We start from the raw sequence: 26450 nt of genomic DNA, 5'->3' as shown, positions 1-26450 counted from the left end.
TTGTAATGGCATGAGCCCCAGCACGGTCGTCCGCCACTTTGTATTGAACACACGATTGGATACCATATTTGCCTGTGAGCCCTTCAACGCGCTATGATGAGCCTATATTGCTTGAATCCTTCGCCGCATGGTCGCCTCATGGCGCGGCCTCGATGTTATGCGTCGTTGCACACTTCACTTGCATGTGGCTTCTATCACATTTTCGCATCCACTGCACAAATCCGATGTCGAAAAGTAAGCATTATGGAAAACAGCAGCCTCAGAAACTCCCAGTAATATTTTTGATGGTTTTAAAGTTGGTAGTTAGTTTGCGCCCGTAAAACGCAGCATCGGCAACTTACGTAGTCATCTAACTGGTTGTGGTATATACGGATTTCTATATGGCGATGGTCCTAGAACGAAAGGAAAATGGTGTTAAAACACGTGTGTCTTGGACTAGGAGGACAAGACCAATCAATTGATCGGCTTGCAAAACTTCAACAGAGTGGCTAGTGTAAGGTATCTGGGCTGGTAAGAGAATTTTCCTGATTGAAAGTCAAAAACACAAACACTAATAGCACTCATGCGCATGTTCGCTGAGGCTTTACCGTCCCAACTTGATCGCCTGTGGAGCTAATCATTAACAGTACCAGACTTTAATAGGTTACCCAACGTGAAAAAGATCGTGTGCAATAGTGTCTTAGCATATTTGACGGAAGATATATCCTTTAATCTTACCCGGCAGGGCACCACTATGAAGAAAAGCTCATTTCCCGTGATTGTTGTTTATCTTTCAGGGATAAAGGTACTCATGGCGTTTGGTATCGGCATCGCGGCGCTAACAATTATCTTGATAAAATTCTTCAATTTCTTATAAAGCAAAAGCTCAGATTTCAAGCCGCCCGTGAGTTTTTGGTATGTGCTATCAACAGCCTGTCCAAATCATCTAACAGTAGGGCGAGTGATAGTAAAATGTAAATCGACCAATTAGTATTAACAAAAGAAATATAGTAATATGTCCCGCTCTCTAAGAAGATATCTACGAAACCAACTGGATGATCTGGTTTTCGACCCGGAACATATATGGCCGCGACGACAGTGACCCCCAACGAAGCAAACAAAACTCCACCAAGGGAAATATCTGGTCAGCGTGTGCGCCAAGGGGAGACAGTTGAGAAAGACAACCATCTTTATTTCCAAAGACTACATAATGTTTTTGAGCGCAGGCAGTCCAAAAAAAGTGGTCTTTTATCAGTTGACTGTTTCCTTTTTAACTTATTGTGATTATTTATTGGATTCGTTGCCGAAGGTCCGGCCGAGCTGGCGTGTTTCTGTCAGAGTGCTCGCCACGGACCCAACATGCGACTGCGTTATCCGTACATATTCATAAATAAGGCGGATAAATGTGAGTGTCACTTTAGTAATTCTTATTAGTAAGAAGACAATGAATCATTGGCTAGCATAGTCCCAGTAGATGGTTGTTTAAACTGTATGTAATCCATTCTCGTATAAACTTTGCACAGCTGACCAGATGCAGTTGAGGTTGAAGGCAAATCTTGCCGTTGAGTAAAAACCCTTGCTTTTGTCAACTAATTTCTTCGCCTCCGCCCTTTCTTTTACTGTTTATATGGGCCGATCTTATCAGGAAATGGTGCATTAAGAAATCGTATCTCTGTCCAGTAAACGACAGAAAAGCCAATTTTGACTCTAGTGTTAGGGCCCAACTAAACGCTCAATAGACAGGGTCTCTCTGGTTAGTCAGCATATCATAAGTCAAGCTACCAAGTTGCCAAGGGATCTCGTTTAACAAAGAGTGTGGCTTCAGCACGGCCACATTCTTACAGAAGCCAAGAAAAAGTGTCAGCAGAAAATGTCCAATCGAGAATCAAGAGAAGACTCTAATAATTCTCGTCCAAAGCAATTCGAGTTCATTGTCTTATCTGGCGATGACACGGGCAGAGATCCAGAGACCCGGAGACGAGTCCGCAGCGTCGCTCAAGCCAATTATCGCCGTCAGCATCCCTATGAGCGGCGTCAGACAGCCGTGGAACTCGACATAACTCCCTTACTCGATGGTTCGCTCCATAACTTCAATACTTCATTAATGCGAAGACTTGCTGGACCAACAACTCTGCTAGATGCGAGTCGCTCCGATCCGTTCCAGTCCTTTGGATTGGGAGGCGATCGTCGAGCCCATCGCCTCTGGGATCACAGTTTGCCTCTCCCACCACTTTGATGAATTTTTTCTGATCAAATCGAATAGTGTATGATGGCACATGCCCCAAATTCAACACGCTAGTTCAAATCGGCTTCGTGGATATCGCTCGAGAGACAATAGCGCTATCACAAATGCTCTCTGCATCTGCGTGGCATCTCGTTCATTGGCTGGGCTGCGAGAGCGATACAGGAGAAGACGCCCGGTATTCTATGATATCCACGCAAAATCTCCAGCAGAGATTGAATAGTGTCGCAACTGGTGCGAGTGACGAGGTTGTCATTGCCGTTCTGACATCAGCGGCGTATGCGGTAGGTTTGGGTGCTCTGCTTGCTGAAAGGTTGAGTATTCTGACAGACCGCAGAATTTGATCAAAGAGCCTGGGATCTTCCAGGTCCATATGGATGGCCTTGCGCGTATCCTTCACCTCAGAGGCGGCGAGAATTCAATCCAATCGCGCCCTCTGCGACTGGCTATGTTCTGGTAAGCCTCTGTGCATTGATATATTGAAGGTTGACTGACTCTTGCAAAGGATCGAAGTCAACGGACGCTTTCGACAAGATGCGGCGCCCCAGTACTCTCTCCCAAATGATATCCTCTTTAGTCAAAGCAAACTAGACTTGACATTATTCAATATGGCTAAACTCTCGTCCGGCTGTGTAATACCCACTGTCGAACGATGTGATATCTCCCAGTATCTTTGCGACCAGTTGAAGCATCTGAATGATATAGTTGCAGCGGAAATATTGACGTAGAATCTATGGATGGATCCCTTGTTTCCTGTTTATCACATTTCGCCAGTGTTACACCACTTTCTCTGTCTTCCTCGCTCCTCCATATATGACGAGATTCATGCTCGTCAAAGAGAATGCTTCCGCCTTGCAGGAATTCTGTACCTCGGCAATCTACGATCCAAATTTGACTTTGAGCCTGGTGCGGGAATGTTATACGGAACGAAATTGCTGCTCATACTTGGCTCGGAAGGAATGCTTCCCAAGTGGGAGACGTCTAATAAGTTCCTCATTTGGATACTCACCGTTGCTGCGTGCTCGCCAATTCTATTCGACGATCTAAGAACACAGTTCGCGGTATTGCTGTCAGGCAGCGCTTGGTCTACAGGATTGGCCACTTCTCAAGACTATCTGACCGCCATAAATGGATTTATTTGGTGCGATTCAGCTTTTGGGGCGACTTTGAACAATTTATCGAGGCAGATCTATGAGGAAACATAGTTGTAATACAGATCTGATAGAGAAAGATTGGAGTTTAGTGCCCTATTTGCCCCCATGTCGACGGATTTGTAAGGTAGCGACTCAACGAGAAGCCAATGAAGCAATTTATTCAGCGTATTGATGCTCTGCTGATAAAGCTACATGACGCATGTGTATGTTAGTCAAGATATTTATCCCCCGTCTTCCGATGGCAACTATTATTTCACGCATTGAACAATATAATTCACTGGACTGCCAGTTTCAGCATGGCATGTTGCTTGTAATGTAATCTGCTACGAAACCTGCTATTGTCTTACTCTATAAGTCTGTATTTTGGGTTAGCTTATCTCATGGTTGTTGCGTTTATTGTTCATATAGTTCAATATTTTTCATTTGTTTGTATATAGACTTATGAAATGAATAGGTCTATTCATTTGAATACGTGGCCAGATGTTTTTATATAACTTTGACCCAAAATTCTCGAAAGCTCTCAACTCACAAGCTGGCATAGTTACATCTCTCCCTCTAATAGTTTCATTCGCTACGTCACAAAGTAAAATTGTCAATTGTCTTTCAATTGTCTTTAGTTACCAAATGTAGACATCCTTTAGATAAGCGTGGTTCAATCACAAAGGCGGTTCAATACTTTTTGTATGGCAGCTTAGAGATACACAGTTAGCAGTCAACGATCGGGCGTATTTGAAAAGGCGGGTAGCGTGTCTCCACTTGGGTCTAGTGTACAAGCTAAACAAATCGTTCATGCAGTGACAGGGATTCGATATATCTTATTTTGTCCTAGTCTATCTATCGCGATGGAATCTGTCCAGGCATTGTTGCATTGAAATCGCGAATGTTGTAAGTGACCCGTTAACAGCAAGCGATTGGTAATAGTTCTCACGGAATCACGTCTAATATAAGGAGTTTGTAAGCAACATATATGAAACATCAATCAATAAGAGTTGGATTATCTCATGGTGCAGTCAATAACGTCACTTCTTGTAGAGGAGCTGGGTTGTATATGTTGAAAACTATATAAGATCGTTGAGAACGCGGCTACAGAATAAACATTCCATCTCAACAATAATAACAACAAATACAAAAGAAACATTTTCTTTATAGCCACTACCAAAAATGAGCTCCACTGTTCTAATCACTGGTGGCTCCGGCTTTGCCGCAGCTCACGTTATTCGGGCTTTCCTCAACAAAGGTTATACTGTGAAGGCCACAGTTCGATCGGAAGCACGAGGAGAGGAAGTCCTTGACAGCCATCCTGAGCACAGTGCAAAACTCTCTTATGTGGTTGTCCCAGACATTGCAGATAAGGATGCATTTGATAACGCTCTGACTGGAGTAGAAGGTGCAAGTCTTTCCTGATTATGTCACTTGAATTCCACCGCTAAACGATCAAAAGGTCATACATGTTGCATCTCCTATGATCTTGGGAGCAGCCGACTTCGAGGCACAGCTGTTTAGGCCCGCCGTGGATGGCACGGTTAATCTTTTGGAAGCAATCCAAAATAGCAACGCAAATGTTAGCCGCGTGGTCATAACATCTTCAATTGCGTCAATCCTGGATCCTCTGCAAGGCCAGAGACCAGGATACGTCTACACAGAAAAGGACTGGAATCCCGTGTCGAAAGAGGCAGCCATCGAGAGTGGAAACGCTGTTCTCGCCTATCTAGCGTCCAAGACAATTGCAGAGAAGGCTGCTTTTGATTACGTTGAGAACAACAAGGTACGTCCAATGCTGCAAGAGATCACACCAGTTTCAATACCTTTTACTAACCCATCTCGATTAGCCCAAATTCACAGTCTCGGCACTGTGCCCTCCATTTATCTACGGCCCTCTTCTGCATCATGTAGAGAGCCCCAAGGCGCTAAACACTTCTTCCAACGATATCTACCGCCTCTTCAACGGATCGGAAAAAGAAGTCCCGCCTACCGCTTTCTTTTCCTATGTCGACGTTCGCGATCGTAAGTCTCAATTTCAGCAATGGAAACATTCAAGGTTGTTACTAATTGTTACTGCTCTGTTAAGTTGCCGAGGCCCATGTTCTAGCCTTCGAGAAACCGGCAGCTGCAAACCAGCGCTACCTGATTGCTGCTACGGCTTACACCTACCAGCAGATTGTCGATATTATTCGAGCCAAGTTCCCGGAGCTGCGTGAAACCACTCCAAAGGGAGAAACTGGAGCACCTATTCCGCCCGCCTATGTTGTAGACACTACTAAGGCCAACGCCGATCTCGGAGTCATTTACAGATCTTTGGAGGATACTGTTGTGGATGCAGTCAACAGCCTTCGGAAATTAGAGAAAGCTTGATTCTGATACTGTATTATTGGTGGATAGATGTGTGCTTATTCCGTGGTTTCAACAGTGTGGTATATTGCTCTACTCTTAGTTCCATGTCAAGATTTAGTATTGTGCTATCTTGTAAATGAATATTTTACATTTTGTTGACCTCAAAACTGAAAATAAATATTTTGAATCCTGGGGGCTATAGACCTGCATGATTGCGCCTTTGGAAATCGAGGCTAAGGTCATGCTTAAGAGACAGCACAGCGAAGTAATTTCAGTCGGCCGCGGGAACGGCTATGTTTTTTAAGTCGGTAGTATCGGGCAGCACAACGTTGTTATCCAACTCTTTCCGCCGGACAAGTATTTGGAACTGGCTTAGCTGCTACTTTGGAAGGCCAAGCCAAAAGGCCTTGCCCTGCTCTAGGATTTGGTTTCTTTGTTGTCGTGGCAGCAGGACTGCCGCAGCATGCTGGCGTCTTTTTTAAGCGTCGAATTAGTTTGGTGTGTAGCAGACTGTGTCTACGGCTGAACAGCGAGGACCTCGATTGGCGCAGCAGCTTTCCTCACTATTATAAACGGTCTGAGGGGCCATCACAACTTCTACTTCGATTTGAACAAATGTATAGCTACTTGGATAATAATAACGATTGCTTTCTACTACCTGCTTGACTATCTGTATATTAGGTTTATAATTTGGTAGTATCAAGGGCTACAATCTTGCCACCTGTAACTCCAGCAGAACTTGGGTCACCTAATCCACCATCTGTAACAATATATAGTATATGCCTATTGTACCAATTTCTTCCAAAAGCAGCACTAGTTGCACCCGCAACCACAGGATCTGAACTCTCGCCAGCTACAACCTGCTGCTTTCCCGTAGCTATGGTAATTCGAACAATCAAGTTGGAAAGATTAGTTGCAACCCATGCATATTCGGCCGTAGCATCCAGTGCGAAATCATCTGCTTGAAATCCCGAATTAACCGGGTATTGTGCACTCTTCGCAATGGTCTTCACGGGTCCGGAAGCGGTCCCATTGGTGGACAATGGTATGCTGGCAAGAAGAGGTGACTTCAAAGAATTAGTGAAATATAAATGTCCGTCGTGGATTTTGATGCCATTGACACCAAACTGGATAGCGGCAGTTGCGTTAGGCTTGAACTCTGGCACATCTATGGCGACGTTGTAATGGCCATCAGTGGTGTCTACCGCAAAGATTTGACCGAGGAAAGAGTCGCCTGCCAGGACAACACCAGGCTTGGTGGGTAGGCTGGCAAGGCTATTTAAGAAGACTGCCGGTGGAATAGCAGTAATTTCCTTTGGTGTTGGCCTGTTAGAGCTGGAATTTGCCGTATTGTAGTCTAGTGTCCATACGCTCCAACTGCCAGGTGCACCCGTAGCAGGCGCAGACAAATTTCCAACATTAACAGCAAAGATGTCGTGCCCCACCTCTGTAATCCCTAGACATGCGTTGGCGTTGGGGAATGAGTATGCGAGCTCAGCAGACCCAGAGAGTGGCTCAACCTCCCAGACTTCGGGTATGTTCAACAGAGTAACAAGTAATTTTCCGTTTGATCGCACAGCAATATTCTCTACCCAGGTGTTGTTGGGGAAGACAATCACATCTCGCAATGTCTTAGGAGTGTTGCTAGCATCCTCCGTAGGTAGAGCCCAAACCAAAGAGCCGAAAGTGGCAAATGCAGCAATGGGACTATTCAAACGCATATTGCAATTATCTATCGTTGTCAAAATACTCCGTAGCTAGAATAATATATTCTAGAAGAGTATTGCCTTTCTATATTACTCGAAACGACAACAGTTATCTCACAATATATATACAACCAAAGATGTGTGTAGCGATAAGCAAGGTTAAATCTATCGCCGATTCTAATGTAAATAAACAAGCTTGACCAGGAAGTTAAAGCCGTAAATTGCTAACAAAGCCGGACTTAGCCATTCGGAAATAAGAGATCTAGTACATTAACAAATTGTTAAGTATCGAAAAGCCTAGTTGTAGGCATTGAGCAACAAACAACCTTGTCTAGATTTGATAGTACTAACAGGGAGTTCAAACAATTAATCAGCAAGCGCTTATTAATTGAACAACAGTCAAAAGCAATTAATTAATCCATGATAAAGTGCTCCATATGCTGATATACTGAAGATAATGATTGTTTTAGAAGGTAAATATCTTACTTTTTTTTTTAGCTTATAAATACTTTACTAAAAGAGGATCTATTCTTCTTAATTATTTATTACTCCCTATGTATTACCAGAGGTACATACCGTGAGGATCTTATATGGCTGTTTTCTAATAAACACCAGTAATTTAGTTTAAAAGCTCTAGAATTTATGTCTTGGTATGCCACTAGTAAACTCTTGGGTACGAACTCCAGGTAGTCCATAGCTGTAACAGCTCCCTACATACTCCCAGTGCCCGCCTTTGTGCCTACTTACGGAAGCGCTATCATTCTTGTACATTAAGCAGATTTGATCGGCCGCCTTAGTCCCAATGGGAGCAATGCACAAGTAGCCTTTTGAGGTTTCAGCAATGCTAGTGTAATTGAGCTCTCTAATCTCCAGGACAACGCGAAGACAAAGATCAAGTACAGCTGAGCTAGACCATGTACCATCCCAAGCCGTTTGAAGCAGTAAAGAAAGCCAGCTCTGTCCATACTGATGTCTCTACACTCATGCTAGGAAGATAAACTTTCTTTACCAATTCTGCAAATTGAGATGGAGACGCTGTTGAAAAGCCCAAGCTTTCCAATACTTCCTCCGGTTTCAGACTTATCATACCTGTTTCCGGTCCGTAAATCATAGCACGGATAAACCCGAAGAAGTGTATCATGACGTGCTGTTCCTGTGGATCAGCATCGAGCAGTATATCCTTCATGAGGGTGCGAAAGACACTTTGCAGCGCAGGATGTCCACTCGGATGCAACACATGCCTTGACAAATATGAGCCAACAACCCCAGCAGGCCCTGTTTCTCTTTTGATAAATTTGACTTGATCAACTTCCAATATGTTATCTAGAATGATAGTCGGAACAAAAAGGCTCAGATTATTAACTTGCGGTAGTGGTTTATTATCTGTTACCTCAGTTGATGGGCCCAGGGAGCTCATTTCAATTTCCGCCGCCGAATAGAGGGTAGCCATCATTTTCACCTGCTCTTCCCGTTCGTTCGCATCGCTCTGGTTGACACATAAAGTGTCTGTCCAGAGATAAAAATCCCCTATTTGTCGGCACGAATTGTTGCCGCCAATAGCATGTTATATGCCTTAGGTCTAATGCAAGACTTGAGGTGGCTGGAACAAGTTGACTGTTGACTTCAGTGTCGACTTTCTCAGCGGTATATCCCTAGAGATATGATAACGCTGTGAATGGCGGGGAAGTCTCGAGTGCGAACCTCGTTAGCTCCCATGTAGTTCTATTTTCCTCGAATTTTGTGCAGAGAGCTATCTAGCTTCTGGTAGATAGTGGACGGCATTCTTCTGGAACCTTAGGCTCATAGCCAGGCTGGTGCACCTAGCATTCAGGTGGATTAGCGACGAGTTTCGCTTTTGTCTTTTCAGGCATTTGCGAATTGCGGTCACTCTGAATCTAACGAAGGAGGTGCTTGTAGATATAGATTATATGTGAGCATTATGCTCTCAAAGATAGCTCCGAGGGTAGGATCAGAAGGAGCTGGCAATAGCACAGTGTTCACATCGGGTTATTTCTAAGGGGTTAGATTTGGTGGGTTTACTGCATGAATGCACGACCCCTCATTTCTACCAGTCGTGTAGATGAACTTTTAATACAGGACAAAAGAGCGCTCTTGCCCTAAAAGAACTAAATTGTAGTTCAAGAAACAAGCAGGGTGTCTATTATATAGTAATACTTGCTTACGGAGAAGAGAAGCGCGCTCCCGAGCGGGGTAGCCTCCAGTAATACCGCCAGATTGGGGTGCAGTCCTTTCTGCTATAGTATCCAAGTAGGCTCGCGCTGTTGTCACTAGTTGTCGCACAAGCAAACGGTCATCTGATTATGCTGTGTTGCAAAAACCTGTGGCCTTGCAACATAATCAGATTTACGATAACCCATAACCCCACCTCCGCACGGCATTACCCGAGCGACTTTGTATAGTCGGCTTCTATGGTTGGCTTCCACTAGTTGGAGTGCTGTGTATTATACGGTTCGGCCCGTTACAAAGCCTAAGGATTGCTTTACCAGATTCACGAGCTCCACGGCGTTCGATATAAGACTGCGACGGGCGTCCTCGATAATGACCCTCGATCATCCAGAAGGTAGTGCGCAATACCGGTACAACAAGTTTTCCTGATCATCAACCACTTCTATCGCAATTCCTATGGGCTACAAAGACAACTATAAGCCACTTGGGGCTATTACAACTGTTGACGAGAGTGACAGCCGCTACATTGCCCGTATTAACGAGGAATTCGAGGTTGGCGACGGCGATCGCATACGCCTAAATGTCTTTCTCCCTCGCTCAGGGGGGCCAGAATTCCCTGTTCTCATGACGGCAACTCCTTACGGAAAAGATGTGTAGGAAGTGCTCGTATCATCGGACTTGTCATATCTCTAACACGACTTGCTTAGGCCTTTTATCGACAACGAAGTGTATAAAGTATTTGCAGCAGATCTTCCCGAGGTTATGAAGAGTAAACATTTGTCGTGGGAAGCACCTGCGCCGAGCTGGTGGTGCCCTCATGGCTACGCAGTTGTCATAATGGACCACCGAGGTTCAGGTGCCTCTAGTGGCGCGTCTAGGCCGTTCAGCACTCAAGATTGGGATGGTAAGTGCTCCTGGATGGTCTCTTTAGGCGCTAGCATGCAAATACACTTTCTCATGGCATTATAGATTACGCCAAGGCTATCGAGTGGGCTGCAGACCAGCCATGGTCAATTGGCAAGGTTGGCCTGACAGGAATATCCTACTTGGGCCTTAACCAGGTTGGTCATTCAAGAGCAGTTCCGTCACTTTCTGCTAACGTTTGATACAAGTGGCCAACGGCAGCGCGCCAACCTCGGGGTCTCGCATGCATGGTGCCTTGGGAGGGTTTAGGTGACTATTATCGAGAGGGAGGCCGCCATGGTGGTATCTATCACAGTGTATACGCTATCCAAGATTTCTGTTGGCTTTGTTGATGCTAATGAGATTGCAGTTTATGGATGTCTGGTATCTCAGGCAGATTATGCGAAACCATTATGGCAGCCGGAACAGGTCTAATGGTTGCTGGGGCCCAACGTCACCCGAGGGCAAGCTCAGTGACTCCGAGCTAGATGGATTGCACCAGAAGCTTCCGAAATTCCTCCTTGAAAATGAATGGATTGATGACGAATGGTACAAGGATCATATGGTTGGCGAAGACTACTCTAGAATTCAGGTTCCGTTGCTCAGCGCAGGCAATTGGGTAAAGTGAAGCGTACTGCTTGTCGCACTTTCTAGGCTAATGATATATGCAGGGCGGAACTGGGTTGCATCTCCGAGGCAATGTCTTGGGCTATATGCGAGCGAGCTCGCGGTATAAGTTTCTGCGTATACATACTGGACGTCATGATCTCCCTTACTACTGTGAACCATACATTACGTATCAAAAGTCATTCTTTGACTGCTTCCTCAAGGGCGACGACTATGATGGCTGGAAGACTGGCAAACAGGCCCCCGTCGCGTTTGCAGTTCGCCGCGGCACACAGCCACAAGGCAGCATTCAAGGTGAACTGGAGTACAAGTTCCGTGACGAAAACGAATGGCCGCTCGCCCGCACGAAGTATGAGAAACACTACCTTACTGCCAACAAGATGCTGTTAAAAGAGAAACCCTCTGTTGAGGCAACCTTCTCTTACCAAGCACTATAGTAAGTCAATTGCAGCCACTCGTATAGACACTCTCATTAATCACTCATGCAGTGGGGAATGTATTCAATTCACCACTCCAGTAGCTGAAGAGGAGTATGAAGTAACAGGTCATGGACATGTCCGTCTTGCTGTCTCCTTGACCGATCATGAAGGCGAAACCGAGCCAGACCTCGACGTTTATGTTGCTATTCGAAAGATCAACGCACAAGGAATCGAGTCTTCATACAGCTCTAGCCTGGGAAATCCCACACCCGTAGTGTTTGGCTGGCTTCGAGCCTCTCATCGCACCATCGACCCGAACCCATATCCCGACAGTTTCCACCTTCCAGTACCGGTGCCAAGCCACAGAAGGTCTGATAGGAAAGAGGTGAGAAACGGCGAGGTATACGATCTGCAGATTGAGCTTTGGCCTACAAACGTAGTCGTGGGAAGAGGCGAACGTTTAGTGGTTGAGATTTCGCCTAAGGACCCTGTAGGCGCAGATCTCTTTGCCTGCTACGACCCAATTGACAGGTTAGTATCCCAAATCAAAATGACCTTTTGGGATGATTTAAAAACTGACGGCTGTCAAGGGATGAAAGAACTCTGTGTGGAACGAATAACATCCATATTGGCAAAGACTACGAAAGCTATGTCGTCTTGCCAATTGTGTAGATATGGATTCAATATTAAATTGAGCAGGCCCCAATTTGTTTCATTTTCAACTTGTCAGAGCTCCTACAAGAGTAAATGAAAGTAGTGAAATCTTGGAAGATACGATAATCGAGATTAGCCGTGCAGCTAGTTCCAGTTCATTATTGTATAAGTATATGTTAGAATTTGCCTAGTCAGACATATGCCGTGATTGAAAGGGTATATTAGAGGGTTTCGGGATCAACTTGTCATCGACATCACTCATCACTGCGTTCTTGTAGTAAGGCGAGGCTGCTGCTACATATTCTTTCACTCTCGTCTCTAAGACTCGTGATCACCTCTCTCTTCCCTCATTTCAGGAGGCACCACAGCATAGTTATTTTAGGTTGCTTTATGGAGGGCTGTTGGGATATGTGGTGTCTAATTTCTGTTCTTGCTCACGCCTCTGTGTTTAGATTTTGTTCGTGATATTGAGCTTCAAGCACCATTCCATCTATACAATCTCGGTCTATGTGTGACAAGTTATGAACTCTACTAGCTTAAGCCAGATCTTACCCCTAGTCCACATTTTGAACAACAAGAGAAGTAGAAGCCTCCGAGATTGGGTCGGCATCGGAATAAACCTATCGTTATCCGTGACAGCTCACGGACTCTTCTAGCTAGCATTTGCGTGATGGAAGACTAGAGCCCTGTGAGTGAGTAGTCTGCTTATTGTCTCAGAGGAAAGTTAGTCACAGCGACGTATGCCACTCTTGCATTATACATTAGACCCCATAGAATATCCCCTAAAGAAAAACAAACTGCCAGATGCTCGGCACTCGCAACTTCGCTGATAACCACCAGGTGCGTTCGGTATGGAAGGATTCATCCTTCAGCTTACCAATGCTCCACTGCAACCCCCGAGTGGGGTCCCCCGCTCGGGTCGCTGCTAAGTGAACGGCGAAAATCACAAACAAAGCCGCCTTGGACTTGAGATTTTGGCTAGGTCAAGGTTGATGCTAAACGTACAAATCGAAGCCTGCCAACGGTTCTGAGCACATTACAGCGCTATAGGAGTCACATCTCCGGTTCGGACCCTTGATATTGTTGCCGTCAGCAGATGGCCGGTCTCGCAGGGTTGGCTTTGAGCTCAACTCATGTAAACGTGTCTCGATATGCTTGGTAGCAACCTTCTACATGTCGTGAGAGTCGGGGCGCTCGCGACACAGCATGAGTAATGGTTGGATATGGGGCTTCATTTTCTCCGGATTTCGCTTTTTCTTCTTGCTCCGAGCCGGCCCGCTCCAAAAGCTCCATAGTCCTTGCACTCTAAGGCACGTCATGCAATCTACATCGATCAACCCTTACGACTCTTATTGCCGCTGTCTTCGGAGCACTTCCAATTAGACCGCATCTCGCCTCACTTGCTACTGGCTGGATGGTTTTCTGCAGACGTCGCCGCTCCAACATGGCCAGCCACGCCTGCAGCGAATGCAGCGCAACCTTTCGCCGTGCCGAGCATCTTCTGAGACACAGGATGCGACATCTGGGCCAGCGGCCCTTTTCCTGCTCCCACTGCCGGCGCGCATTCTCGCGGAAGTAAGCCATCTTGCTGCTGGCATCGAGGTCTGGAAGCCTGCTAACCGTCTTGGCCGATGGCAGAGATACTCTGCAGCGGCATATCTCAGTGCACGAGGAGAGCCATCGCGACCGCCAGCGTAGCAGAGTAAGGCGGGCATGCCGCGAGTGCTCGCAATCCAAGCTGCGTTGCGATGGCCACCAGCCATGTAGCCGATGCTTCTCCAAGAATCAGCTTTGCTCGTACTTGCAGCATCAGCTTTCCCAGGCAAGTGGTGCACTCGAGGCGCGCACCTTTGCAGGAGCCCTTCTAACGGTTGCTTGCAGTCAGCTGATGATGCGCCGCGACGTCTGAGGACGGTCATCCATCCGTCGCCTCGGATTAGCCACTCGGGTGTTGAGCTACAAGAATCATGGCCAAAGGCGCAAAGTGCAGACGACCCGAGCAATCCCCTGGATATATCAAGAAACTCTGACGGCCTTTCCACTCAGCTCATCCCCACGGTTGTGGCTGGCGGGCAACTCCTTTCTATCCCGTCCGGGGATAGGGCTGAGCTGGAATGCTCAGGGGCATCGCAGCATGTCAATGCTCTGAATCTGGACTTTGAGTTTGCGCCTTTGGCCTTTGGGCTCCAGTCCTCCGATCGATGCCCCCTCAACATGGCTGCACAGGATGCATCTTTCTGGGACAGCTTTCTGGACCTTGGCTCGCTCTATCAATGCCCAAACGCCGGCTTTCCACAGGTAATGTTTCCAGAGAAACTCTCTCCTTCGCAAGCTGGGGATTCAATATTTGCATCGGACCCAGATCAACATCTACCGGAGTCTCGGGCACCCGTGCCGAGCTTCCTCGCCGCAAGAGCCAGCCCCGAGCCGAACCTAGGCCAAGCAATGAGATTCGACGATTACATACAAAAAGCATGGAAACAAAGTGCGAGGATCGGCAAGAGACAAGCCAATCCTCTCATCATGGGCACCTTTGATCCAATACTCTCCTCGAGGGATAGTGACGATATATGGTGTCCTGAGGACCTCGCTCACGTCAATCCTCTCCCCAGACAAAAGTACGATCAAATTGTAGCAAAATTCGAATCCTTGAACAACACGACCGAAGCAGGATATAAGCAGTTTTCAACCGGTGCTTTCCCTTCTCTTACTGCCTGTAACGCATTTATGCAGCTCTTCTTCGAAGAATTCGACCCCCTTTTCCCCTTCATCCACAAACCGAGCTTTGACCCTCGTCAAGAGCATTGGCTGGTACTCCTTGCTTTGGTGACGATTGGGTGTCGCTACTCCAAAGTCCCTGCTGTCGCTGATTGTGTGGATATTTTCCAAGAATTTCTTCGCCGAGCCTTTCATGCCACGGTGCGTATACAGGATCCCCACCAAATCTGGAGAATCAGGAAGCTCACGATGTGGACAAGATTGAAGAGGACTACCGCACAACGCACGAGCCATGGTTAGCTCAGGCTGGTTTACTGAACCAGATTGGTTTGCAATTTTCGCGTGACCTCAGGCTCACTGAGTCTGCCCAGTCTATCCGGAGTCTCATCGCATCAGTGTGCCGAAAAGTGAATTGTTTCAATGAAATAGGACCGCGCATTAATGCAATCGACCCAGGGCAGCCATGCGCAGAGGCATGGAGACTGTGGAGTCGTAAAGAGAGTATGTGCCGGTTGGCGTATTCGGTCTGGGTCAGTATGAACCACTTCATGCATCCCCCTCCTCTTTCTTTTTCTTATTCCCGTCCTTTGCCAAACCACACTGACAGGTCTCGACATCAGCTACTCGACAGCCAGAATGCGTTATTTTTTGACCTGCCACCAATTATCCCGACAGATCTTCTTCGACTGCCACTGCCCGGCACGGAGGAGCTATGGCGGGCTCCTACCGCAGCTGCGTGGTTTGAAGTCCTCCAGAAGCAAGGCAAGGACGGTGAGTCATAGATTCCTAGGGGTGCGATATTTATAATGTGGTAGGCGATTAAGCAGTTGTGATTCAGCAGCAGGTCAGCCCCTAAGCATCCGACAAGAGTTGAACCACTTGTACAGAGACAAGACATACCCGCAGTCTCTCGGTGATTTCTCTACCCTGCTCCTTGTTTTGGGTGTCTATAGAACTGCGCTACGGTACCGCCATTGTCTGGAGGACGGGTTCTGGTCGCCACCTAGTTTTACTGGAGACGGCCTGCAATCTAATAATGTCCAGAAAATGACGCAAGAAACCTCCCCAGGCACTAGTAGGGCCATGGAATACCTGCGGATACTGTGTTCGGGTATTGAGGAGCTTCCCAGGCTGTCTTCGCTCAAATCTGCAATTCTGATACACCATCACTCGATTGGTATTCTTCTCGGTATATCCATGGGCGAGCTCTTTTGCTACTCCGGGTACCGTGTATCGAGCGACGATATTCTCGAATGCCAAAACCGTCTCCGGGCTTGGATACGGCAACGCGGCGGAGAGGCTCGCCAGGTCGCCTTACACGCGGGCAAGTTGTACGGCTGTATTCGTCATTCAAACATGCATGCGTATTTTGAGGGCCACGCGATGACGGTTTGTTGCCAGGCCCTTTGGATCTACGGAGAGATCTCCGGTGTGTCTGCGCATCAGCATGTTGAGCGAATGCTCGATCAAGGCCAAGTAAGTGTGCCGCCAACATTTCGCCTAGACCAGAAGAATAGCCAGCACGACGAGCAGATCTGGCTGGAACAAGGCGCCTCGATGCGCCCCTACCTGGCGGGTGTGGGCTGCATCCTCGGCTCAGATGGCGCAGCGCGGCTTATCCAAGAGGTTGTCCGGGTGTTATGCGCTGCTCCAACTTGGGGGCGCTTTTTAGCCATGGGAAGGGGGCTGCAGTTGCTCCATCGGATCCGATCGGTAGCTGCCTCTTGATACGGCAAATAAATATCATTTATGAAACATGTACTATTACTACTTGCAGGATAATCAATATGCAGTTATTGGAAAGTGTACCGTGCCGATACTAAGCTACCACAACACGGCTAGCAAAAGAGACCAATGTCATTCTTGAGACAGCCCTGTAGCCTCGAGAGCAATTGCTTCAGAAAGCTCAACAAATGGAACAAGAACATCTCTAGGGTCGTTATACGTAAACAGGATTCCAAGCTCATTCTGTTGCAGCGCCTGCGAAACCAACATCGAGTCTAAATACGCTCGCGCCTCTACAATCGTTGCATTTGAGTTCCATCGAGTCGCCCAAGCATAGCGGTTATCAAATTTCAGGCCTGAGAATTTTCAGCAAACTTACAGCCCACATATATACGGCTGTATCCATTAAGCCACAATGAGGGTAGGATAGAACCAACCATTCTTGCAGTAACCTAAAACTTCTAGCTCCTGCACACTCCATTCATCATCTCCTCCACCAATGACATTGGTTAAAGTAATTATTAATGGTCTCTCTTCAGAGCCTGTGGCATCTATTCGAGCGAAGGTGGCTTCGAGAATAGTACGATTGGTATATTGGCCGGCGGCAGGATGGGTACCCTCAATGGTCCAGTTCACGGTTGGTGAGACGTGTGAGAAGAAGGAAGAGTATGAAGAGTTGGTCCCCTCCAGGTAAGAAAAAATGGCCGTGATCTGATCCTTGGATGGATATGGCGAAGCATTGTTCAACGTCGGGAAGACGAGCAGAGAGGAGAGAGAGTGCTTCCAATGCATGTTGATTTGGATAAATAAGTAAGGAAGATGCAGTTTGGTGTGAATGTAATCGTGATGTATAGAGAGTGTTCTGAGAAATTACCTGGAGGCTATTTCATCTTTTATACCTCAATTAGGATTAATCTGCCTCTACTGTAGATGCGAGGGGCGCCCCAACTGAGTATAATCACGAGCAAGCAACACGCAAGCTAAACACCGACTCAAAGCCGATCACCGATTTTTTAATATGCCAACTATCTCGAGATGCCGTTTCCGATGTCAGGATAAGAGCTAACACACCGCGATTCGCCTGTTTGGTATCTATCTACTTCAAAATGTCGCCAAACTTGGCCCTTTAGCAGTCTCAAATTACGGATCAAGCCTATTCAGCAACTGCTTTCGAAGTGAGGCCTCTTCGTCAGCTCATATGGCCTCGAAACAGCTGGCTTGTTAGGTCTTCGCTTGCTCTATGGAGTCTCTTGGAAGGTCATCGGAGCTGCTCGAATGAATTTCCGTTTTAGGACTAATGTCCTCCAAGTCCCCTTTCTCATCACGGCCCCCTACGCATAAGAGTCAATGAGCTCTTACATCTTGACAATATCAATATTCAAGTATATCTACTATGCTCTTCTATGTAAAGCAAGTCTCGTTTCCCACTGTATTTCAGTGTCGTCAAGTACACCACAGCGAGGCATCCGAACCACGAAGCCCAACATGGTCAACTATCGAGGAGCTGTTGCCATTACATCGATCGTCATATACGCAATTATTCTTCCGCAGACAGCCTATGCTCTTGCGCGCAAATTTTTCGCTACCCGCTTTCCATGGTTAGCCCTCAGTCTATTCGCAGTTCTACGAATTATCGGAGATGCCTTCCAGCTGGCTTTGGAGAATACGAGGAGTACTGGAGGCAATAAGAGCCTTGTAATGGGCGCGGCCATTTGCAATACAATCGGACTAGGTCCATTGCTGCTCACTTCGACGAGTCTTCTAACGCAACATAATGCGTTCATCCATGTGAAAACTAACCCTAATCAGATGGAGCGCGCATTATTTACCTTTGAGCTGTGTACAGAAGTATCGACTATCGTCACACTCGTAGGAGGAGTTCAGTCTTTCAAACCTGCCAACCTCTCTGGAGGTAGCTTGGATGCTACAGCTGCACTTAAAGCAGGAATCTGCCTATATGTCGCGACTTTTGTCTGCATAGGCAGTGCAGCCGTACTACTCTATGGTCAACACAAAAAGGCTCCACAGTTTAACACTTGTCAAACCAGCCTGAGCATTACTCTAGCAACGATGCTGGTATCTATGTTGTTGCTGGCTGTTCGCGTCGCGTACTCTCTACTTTCAATCTTTGACAAAGACCCAAAATTCTCTCCTCTTGGGAATGGAAACGAGACAATTCAGCTTTGTCTCCAAGCTATCCCCGAATGGCTTATCGCCGGACTTTATGCCTTCATCGCCTTATATCACCGAAATGCGTTACCTCCTGCTCGAGAGAACGCTGGAAAGGTTAATACAGGGAAGCTTAGACAAGTTCTTCGTTATACTCCGTTTATTCATTGGTTTATTAGATAGGTCGGGGGTATAAGCGGGTTTGCTTTTACTGCTCAAGGTTATTATTTGGAGACTACCTTTTATACCTGATCGCCAGCTGTCTGTCACCTTCTATTGATCTAGGCCCAAACATAAGAACCATACTACATCAAATCCCATTCAAACATGTTGCAAGACAATGTATTGGCAAAGGTCTTACCTACTCAAAAATACACTTGATTATTTCACGTATACTGTACCAACTCGATATCGAATGGTGCCTAGGCTAAGAGAGCCGGCATAGTTCGCAGCGCACGTTTGACCTATGACAAAAGGGGCCATTTGCTGAACCTCCGATAGATTGCTTGAAAGGCCAAATGGCTTAGTGGCAAATAGGGCTACATGTTGGCTATATCAGTACTGCTAGTTTGAATCTAGTTTATGGAAAACGTTTGGCCAACAAGTTTCTCGCTCAGCTCCCATAAATTCTGTCCAACCTCACTACCTTTGATATGGCCCAGCTTAGCCGATTCATCCATGATCTTGCAGTCCATGAGATATTCACCAGGAGTACTGGAAAGTGTTGGGTCCAGTGCAGCCCTAAGAGGTGTGGACGCGCCACAGGCAAGAGGCTTGGGCTCTTCGAACGGTGGCTTATCTCTACCCTCCCATGCTTTATCATACGCTTCTCCAACCGAAGCCCAAACATCTCTGTCGACGGTACTCTGCAGATTTGTTTCAAGAACTAGGCCAGGGGTGGCGGAAAACGAGGTCGCGTTAAAGCCTTCAAGCATTTTGGATAGGACCTTGGCGAATATGATGTTTGCAGATTTTGCTTGGCCATAGCCTACCCAAGGATCATACTCCTTTCCATCTTGAAAGTTGTAATCATTGAAGCGTACCCCCTGGAAGATATATCCGTTGCTTGTCATATTAATAATGCGAACCGGAAGGCTATGGTCGCCTGATGCGGCAGCTGCGGTTGAAGCCTTTGTTATCAGCGGCAGGAGCAAACCTGTAAGTAGAAAGTGGCCGACATGATTGATAGCAAACTGTGCTTCAATACCATCAACCGTCTTCGTAAAATCTTTGACCGCCATGATGCCAGCATTGTTAAAAACGTAATGAATCTGGTTGGTCAGGTCTGCAATCTCCTTAGCAGCCTTGCGGACAGATTCAAAAGATGCAAGATCCAACTGAATAAGATCAACTCTGATAGAAGCATTCAGCTTATGTAACTCTGCGACAAGCGGCTGAATTTTGACTAAATCGCGGCCGGCCAGAATGATATGGGCCGGGGATGCGCCCTCACTAAGATCGGTTGGAATCTTTGCTCCAATGCCCCCAGGGCTAGGGCCAGTAATGAGAACTATCGAGGATTGTTATTAGTAGAAGTAATATATTATCCACTAACTGCTGCGGAATTTACGCACTAGTTTTCTTATTGACTCTGTCAGAAAATGCCCGTACGACTGAGACACCAGTGGTATCAAACCTCCATTCTACATTTGACATTGCGGCTAGTGTAGCTTCCTTGCTCACAAGTGATAGAGTCGTTCAATGTGATTGTTTGAAAGTGAAATGTTGTGGCGATCAAGTGCCTGCGTATCAATATGTAACTTGCTCGTTGCTTATATAGTCTATTTATGCAGCTTAATAGTCCTGTGAATCATGGCATAAAGACATGAATCTTGACCAAGTCTCAGTGAGCGGCTTTATGACAAATCTCAATTGATTATATAACATTTTTATTGATAATGTGGTATTGCTATTGATAATGAAAAATTATTTGTTGACCGCTTCTGTCCGCTCTCCTTTGCTCGAGCTGTCTTTAGTCCGCTCCTGTCCCGCTACTGTCTGTTCCTATCCGCTCCTACGCCGCTCCTGTCCGCTCTTTAAATTTCCCGCTTGTACAATATTACTTGCAGTGTTACAAAACTCTTATCTAAACGCATTTTATGCCTAACTCCGCTTCTCCTTGTCGTTTGTTACTCAGTTTACGTGCCGAGCTCTATTTCCGCCTTCATTTTCGCTAATGAAGTGATCTGAGGATATGCTTCTCTTTTTTCTCCACTTTCAACCAAACTCTCGGCGGCGTACATTTAGAACTCTTCTCAAATTGGTGTGCTTTGATGTTCTCCCTTCCGTATCACAAGATGATGACATATTGAAAAGGTTCAGATTTGTCAATGATTTGCTATATTGATTTGTAAGGTCGGTTTTTTTTTTATCAATTCTAATAAACGTATGCTTTTTCTTAAAGTTATCTTTGAAATCGATCCCATAGCGGCAAGCGTCTCTTCAACTAGCTTTGTAGTTACATAGTTTTAATAACTTTACCCGCAATCAACTCCAACCGTGGAAATTTACCCTACAGAATTACCAGAATATATCTTTGATCTGTAAAACGCTAGATTTTGGCTGTTGGTTCCCTACGTTGCCTGTACAAGGGCTGTACCTGTGATGCGGAAGCATTTTGTAACAACTATCTTCTGTCTACCTGGCTAAGAAACTCATCCTTCAATACGGAATACAGAAAACAGATTTATAAGTAATTGAAAGATAGATTATAGGTTTTCCAATATTTGAAGCTTCTAATTCTATAACAAGGTTGCGATAAAACTACCGCGTAAAATTAGGTTTCAATTAGACTCCAGCGCTCTGTAGCTTGTATGTCTAGTGAGAAAAAAAGAAAAATCGCTCACGAGCCCAAGATTACCAAAATCAAGGGATTGTCACTGATAAAGACATCTAATAATGGGCTGTAGTCAAACCTATCTCATACTTAAGAGGCCCAATTATGGACATCAATGACCGCTTCCGCAAATGCCACGGGATTTTCCAAAGGGAAAGCATGACCCACATTGAATTCTCTCCTCTCATGACGGCCTGAAAACATCTCATTGTGGTGCCCAGTACCTCCAGGCTTTAATGGATCCTGAGTACCGTCTAACGTGATTGTAGGAACGGTGATCTTGGGTCTTGCGGCGAGCTTGTCTTCGAAATGCTGCAGTGACGGGTCTCCTTTCACAGTGCCGAGTGCATACCGATACGCATGAATGACAACATCGACAAATTCAGGATTATCAAATGATGTTTCGGTTTGGCTAAACGCCTGATCGATTGAAGGCCATGAGGGGGACCACTCTTGCCACAGTCTATAGCAAAAATCACGTCGGAACTTCGACAAGCATTGCTTGCCCCGTTCATGTTGAAAGAGGTGTTGGTACCACATGGTGCGCTCTAAATCAGGATGGTTTGGTTCCTGCTGTTCTCCGGGATTGACGATATCGTATCCAGCATAGGACACGAGGCCGGTGATTCGGGATGGCCAGAGAAGTGCAGCAGCGCAAGATGCCAAACCTCCCCAGTCAAACCCAGCCACAATCGCTGCTTCAATCCCATTTGCGTCTAACAAGGCAATCAGGTCTGATGCTAACGCAGATTGTTGGCCAGATCTAATTGTTGATGCTGTATGGAAATGAGTCTTGCCAAATCCACGAAGAGAAGGAACGAAGATTCTTGCTCCAGCTGCAACAAGCATAGGAACAACATCATCATACGCGTGAATATCATATGGAAAGCCATGTGATAGAACAACCGGCCAGCCTTGGGGAGAGCCATGTTCGTAAAATGCCAAGTCGAGGCTGGGAGTACGGACTGTTCTAAGGGTCATCTTGTACAGACAATTGGCGGTCGCACTATTGGGTGTAGTTCTTATCGCTAGCTTGCTTAAGCCAGGAACTCTCTTCGTTGATGTGATCCTGAGAGAGGCTATGTACTCCAAGAATTCCAGGATTTGATATTCATACAGCACGAATAGTGAAATGAACGTGCATTACGAAATTAACGACTCTACATACTATTCAACAGGTGTTAGCGTTAGCTTAGGCAACACCCACCGTTAACATAGTCTAGAAGTTCAACTAATAACCCCGCTGATTACTAAAAGTCAGGCAACTGTTTCTCTCTTTACCTTTTTGGGCTTTAACTTGCTATCTATCTGTTTGTATAAAATATTATGATTATACTGTGCTTAGTGTATCTTGTAGTGTTACATCCTGAGAATCTCAATGCATGACTGCCGGCGGCTCTTCGTCAGGCGTTGTCGCGGTGTTGGATTGCATGGCCGCTTCGAACAAATTGTGGGAAAAGGAAGACTGCCTCGATGGAGCCGAATAGGGCCACAAATTCCAGGCTTCCAGAGACTTAAATTGCATAGGCATGGCATCAGCTGCACATGAAGGTATCTCTGGAAGGACAGAAATAGTCGTGGGAAGATAGGGGAAAGCGGCTGTGTTGACTGCGCCTAGGGATTCGTCCCAGCCATCAACTAAAGAGACTTGCAAATTCAACCTCCTCATCAAATCACAAAAACCGTGAATCATCTTGCTGCTTGCAGAATAAACACAGCCACGGTTGTATGCCTCGTCTGCCCTGTCAGCTGAGCTGCCTGGTGGCGAAGACATGGCGGCTATATGGTGAGCGCATTGCGTGAAAAGGTCGAGTTGTCTATCAAAATTGCAATGCAGTCTACCGGAAACCCGGAGCCGAAGCAAATTGTTTTCGATGATATTCCTGCAGTGACTGACCATATCCAGAATTATTGGGTGGATTGGCGCAACATAGCTTTTGTCTTGCCATTTCATCTGTGTGCATTCCACAAATTTGGCCAATAGGCCTTGCAGCTTGTCGGGGTATCGGTTACCAAAATGGTCCAAAAACTTGAAGAAATGTGAGTCTCGCTGGTGATTTGGTGTTGTCAGCAAGCTGTTGACAACAACATTTCCCATCTGAGTAACTTCGTGCCTGCAGATATCTACACCCGACTGCGACTGGCCATTTAAGATCCTTGCTTGGAACAGGGACATGTAGCCTAGTCCAAAGCCGAATAATTTGGATATCACCGTGTGAAATCGGAGCTCCAGGAGTGAGCATACGGCGATGATTTTATTTTGTTCATCGTGGTCTCCGAATGTGGCTGCGTCGGACAACAGTTGGTAGGCCGAATCTATCTCTGCGAGACATTTTTTTTCGCCTGCGTCAACCGCAATGAAGAGCCGACTAGGGCTCATCCAATTTTGCTTCGTGTCCGCCATAGCTTCGATTAACATATAAGTTGCCGTGGTCCACTTTATATGGAAAACTATCATCGATGTCCAAGATGCAGTCTGCAATAACATCTGATATGAATGAATATAAGGCTGCATTTTTTGCAGGACATGCCGGAAAGCATTAAGCGACTTCGATAGAGGGTCCCCCACGAGAAACTCCTCAGCGATGAGTTGAAGCCCTTGCACAGACATAGCGATTTCTTCCTGCATTTCTAGGCTAACGATCGAGTTCGTGCCTACGAACGGGCGGCTCCCTGTTCGGGGCAGGATATCGAGTCGTTGTGCTACAAGATACGCAAGGTTGATGTATAGTTCTCCTTTTATGGAGTGGTGAGCAACTCTCTGCGAAGTGGCCAGCGCTGTTGGATTGAATGCCGCTAGAAAGCGACATACGATAACTGAATCAATGTGGGTCGGTGGGCAAAAAATGAAGTCTTGACCGTACGATGAAACGACCTGTTGTAGCTTCTCTATTAAGAGTGCATTTCGAAAATATTTATCCGATGATGTACACGCAGTAAGACAAAGCACCCCAAAGAGTAGCTTGGTGGCGATATTGTTTGTGTTGGGATCACTTGACAGTAAGCGTTCTCTTAATACGGTCAGACTTGGAGTTCCAGGTATAAAAAATCTTTGCCAGACCAGCCTGTCTACAAAGTCAGTCATTTCGAGAAGCCAATGAATAATTTGACTGAGCTCACAGATTGTCAAGCGAGGTGGCTAGCTCGCGACCGACAATGTCTGTCAGTAGGGTGTCACAAGCAGTTCTCAGAAGGATACCAGCACCAAAGGAAGTGTCTTTGGCTAAGACCAAGGCAACAAAGGCTTTAATGCAAGTCATGGAATAGTAAAGATCGTCTTCGTTGGACAGAGCTCCTGTATGTCCGCATATGCTCTCTACCAAATTGACATTCATCGCACTAGAGAACAGGAATTGCCGAATCGAGTTCGAGAGCTTGGATCTCTCTTCATCTTGCATACGTGAGCTAGCAGACCCCTCAGGTTTACTACTCACCATCGGCCGAATAACACTTTTCGCTGCTGGACGCCCAAGGTGAGTCTGCTCGACAAGGCATTCTAAATCTAGATTTCGACATCGTTCGCAACTTGTAGACTCGGGCTGCGGGCTGCACAGTGGCCCCATGTCCGCACGCGATGGCAGGATGCATTTTATTTTTCGTGCTCTGCAACCACGGCAAATCAGGCGTGCATATCTGCCTCGCGGTCCTCGTTCAATCTTCTGCTTTTGCATCTTGATGTTCCATACCGCTGCCAGTTCGTAGATGGATCAATCGATGAGAATATTGCGGGTTAAAAGGAATGATGGAAGTCAATGTTAATGGGAATCCTACTCCAGTACTCTGGAATTGCCCTGGATCATCTGAAACAGGATAAGCAAGACGACCCCTTAGCATTGGTTGAAATGGACATGTCCGCTCTGCTCTTAGTCAGCAAAAGCCGCAGTTAAGGGGTTGCCGTAAATTCCTGCTAGAGTGATGTGGTTACCGGTGTATTCACAGATGTCGCAACCCAATGAAGGTAAATTGTACATCTTAGGTATCTTAAAAATAAATTCTAGAAAGTATAGATTCAGTAGCCTCCAAGGTGGTTTACGACAGTTGAAGGGCTACGGTATTCCATCTTGAACATCCCTTAGTACCGCTATCGGATCCGTCGCCGCTATCCCGCTTGCCCATGAACACTTGCTGCGCCCATGCTAGTCTCTGATGCTGGACTTCTGGAACTACATGATTAACAGACAGTAACTGATTCAACACACTCCGAAGCTTGCCTAAAGCTTGCCTACAGTACCAGTAGCCGTGCGCTTGCTCAACTTGAGTCCTACTTTATGGACCAGTCAGTCGTCAAGTACTCCCCCAATCGGCAAGGGAAACCCTCCCGCTACAACGTAGTCTACTCGAAGTATTGCGCCCAGCGACCAAGCCGGAGGGCGCCTCTAAACCGTTGCTATGGTCCCAAGACCCACACACAGCTTTCCCTAATCAAACAATTGCAATCTTGTACTCCGGATCTTCTATTTCCTCTCACTAGTCTGATACTGGTTCCCTCACTTAAGGTTATAATTTACGTTACAAGTACTTCAAGACTAGCTTTCGAAGTTGCGGTACCTTGTATAAGGGGATTAAAGGAGCAGAGTTTAATTGAATTGTTAACTGATTTGGTCCCATGGGCCTACAAAAGAGAACAGCTTTTAACCTTTATTGAAGATTTCACGCAGAACCCTAGGAAACGCGATCTTAACAGTTTTCCTTCTATTGTTATGGTAAAGTTCTCCCTGGTGTAGTTGGCGCATGCTTGTATCTAGGTGCTCTGGAAAAAACGCCTGGCCGCTCGTCAAATTAGATATCAGCACGGCCGAT

At 46.3% G+C, this 26450-nt stretch overlaps 8 protein-coding genes across 8 annotated transcripts; 4 read left to right on the top strand and 4 right to left on the bottom strand.

The window, feature by feature from the left end:
- Nucleotides 1-1849: 1849 nt before the first annotated feature.
- On the top strand, nt 1850-2949 carry TGAM01_v209159 (hypothetical protein; the record flags this gene model as incomplete). Its single annotated transcript, XM_018809972.1, has 4 exons — nt 1850-2192; nt 2243-2505; nt 2559-2677; nt 2727-2949. 4 exons carry the CDS (start codon nt 1850-1852, stop codon nt 2947-2949), a joined length of 948 nt encoding a protein of 315 aa, XP_018656795.1.
- Nucleotides 2950-4536: 1587 nt separating this feature from the next.
- On the top strand, nt 4537-5727 carry TGAM01_v209158 (dihydroflavonol-4-reductase; the record flags this gene model as incomplete). The annotated part of the gene is made up of 4 exons (XM_018809971.1): nt 4537-4755; nt 4817-5140; nt 5205-5379; nt 5444-5727. The coding sequence occupies 4 exons, from the start codon at nt 4537-4539 to the stop codon at nt 5725-5727; spliced, it is 1002 nt and encodes a 333-aa protein (XP_018656794.1).
- A 662-nt stretch (nt 5728-6389) lies between these two features.
- TGAM01_v209157 (hypothetical protein) lies at nt 6390-7427 on the bottom strand (the record flags this gene model as incomplete). Its single annotated transcript, XM_018809970.1, has 1 exon — nt 6390-7427. One exon carries the CDS (start codon nt 7425-7427, stop codon nt 6390-6392), a length of 1038 nt encoding a protein of 345 aa, XP_018656793.1.
- Nucleotides 7428-10055: 2628 nt separating this feature from the next.
- On the top strand, nt 10056-12220 carry TGAM01_v209156 (hypothetical protein; the record flags this gene model as incomplete). Its single annotated transcript, XM_024550499.1, has 8 exons — nt 10056-10252; nt 10307-10503; nt 10569-10660; nt 10712-10819; nt 10873-11121; nt 11174-11565; nt 11618-12079; nt 12139-12220. The coding sequence occupies 8 exons, from the start codon at nt 10056-10058 to the stop codon at nt 12218-12220; spliced, it is 1779 nt and encodes a 592-aa protein (XP_024404744.1).
- A 1449-nt stretch (nt 12221-13669) lies between these two features.
- Nucleotides 13670-16648, top strand: TGAM01_v209155 (hypothetical protein; the record flags this gene model as incomplete). The annotated part of the gene is made up of 5 exons (XM_024550498.1): nt 13670-13777; nt 14084-15121; nt 15181-15215; nt 15528-15691; nt 15765-16648. The coding sequence occupies 5 exons, from the start codon at nt 13670-13672 to the stop codon at nt 16646-16648; spliced, it is 2229 nt and encodes a 742-aa protein (XP_024404743.1).
- Nucleotides 16649-19389: 2741 nt separating this feature from the next.
- On the bottom strand, nt 19390-20470 carry TGAM01_v209154 (short-chain dehydrogenase; the record flags this gene model as incomplete). The annotated part of the gene is made up of 2 exons (XM_018809967.1): nt 19390-20324; nt 20389-20470. 2 exons carry the CDS (start codon nt 20468-20470, stop codon nt 19390-19392), a joined length of 1017 nt encoding a protein of 338 aa, XP_018656790.1.
- A 1270-nt stretch (nt 20471-21740) lies between these two features.
- Nucleotides 21741-22631, bottom strand: TGAM01_v209153 (hypothetical protein; the record flags this gene model as incomplete). The annotated part of the gene is made up of 1 exon (XM_018809966.1): nt 21741-22631. One exon carries the CDS (start codon nt 22629-22631, stop codon nt 21741-21743), a length of 891 nt encoding a protein of 296 aa, XP_018656789.1.
- A 2009-nt stretch (nt 22632-24640) lies between these two features.
- On the bottom strand, nt 24641-25321 carry TGAM01_v209152 (hypothetical protein; the record flags this gene model as incomplete). The annotated part of the gene is made up of 2 exons (XM_024550497.1): nt 24641-24719; nt 24771-25321. The coding sequence occupies 2 exons, from the start codon at nt 25319-25321 to the stop codon at nt 24641-24643; spliced, it is 630 nt and encodes a 209-aa protein (XP_024404742.1).
- Between the last annotated feature and the right edge of the window lie 1129 nt (nt 25322-26450).

Source organism: Trichoderma gamsii, assembly GCF_001481775.2.
Source record: "Trichoderma gamsii strain T6085 chromosome Unknown Scaffold_43.2, whole genome shotgun sequence".
NCBI lineage: Eukaryota > Fungi > Ascomycota > Sordariomycetes > Hypocreales > Hypocreaceae > Trichoderma > Trichoderma gamsii.
Note: the sequence above shows the minus strand (reverse complement) of the source record. Positions and strands in the feature narration are given on the sequence as shown.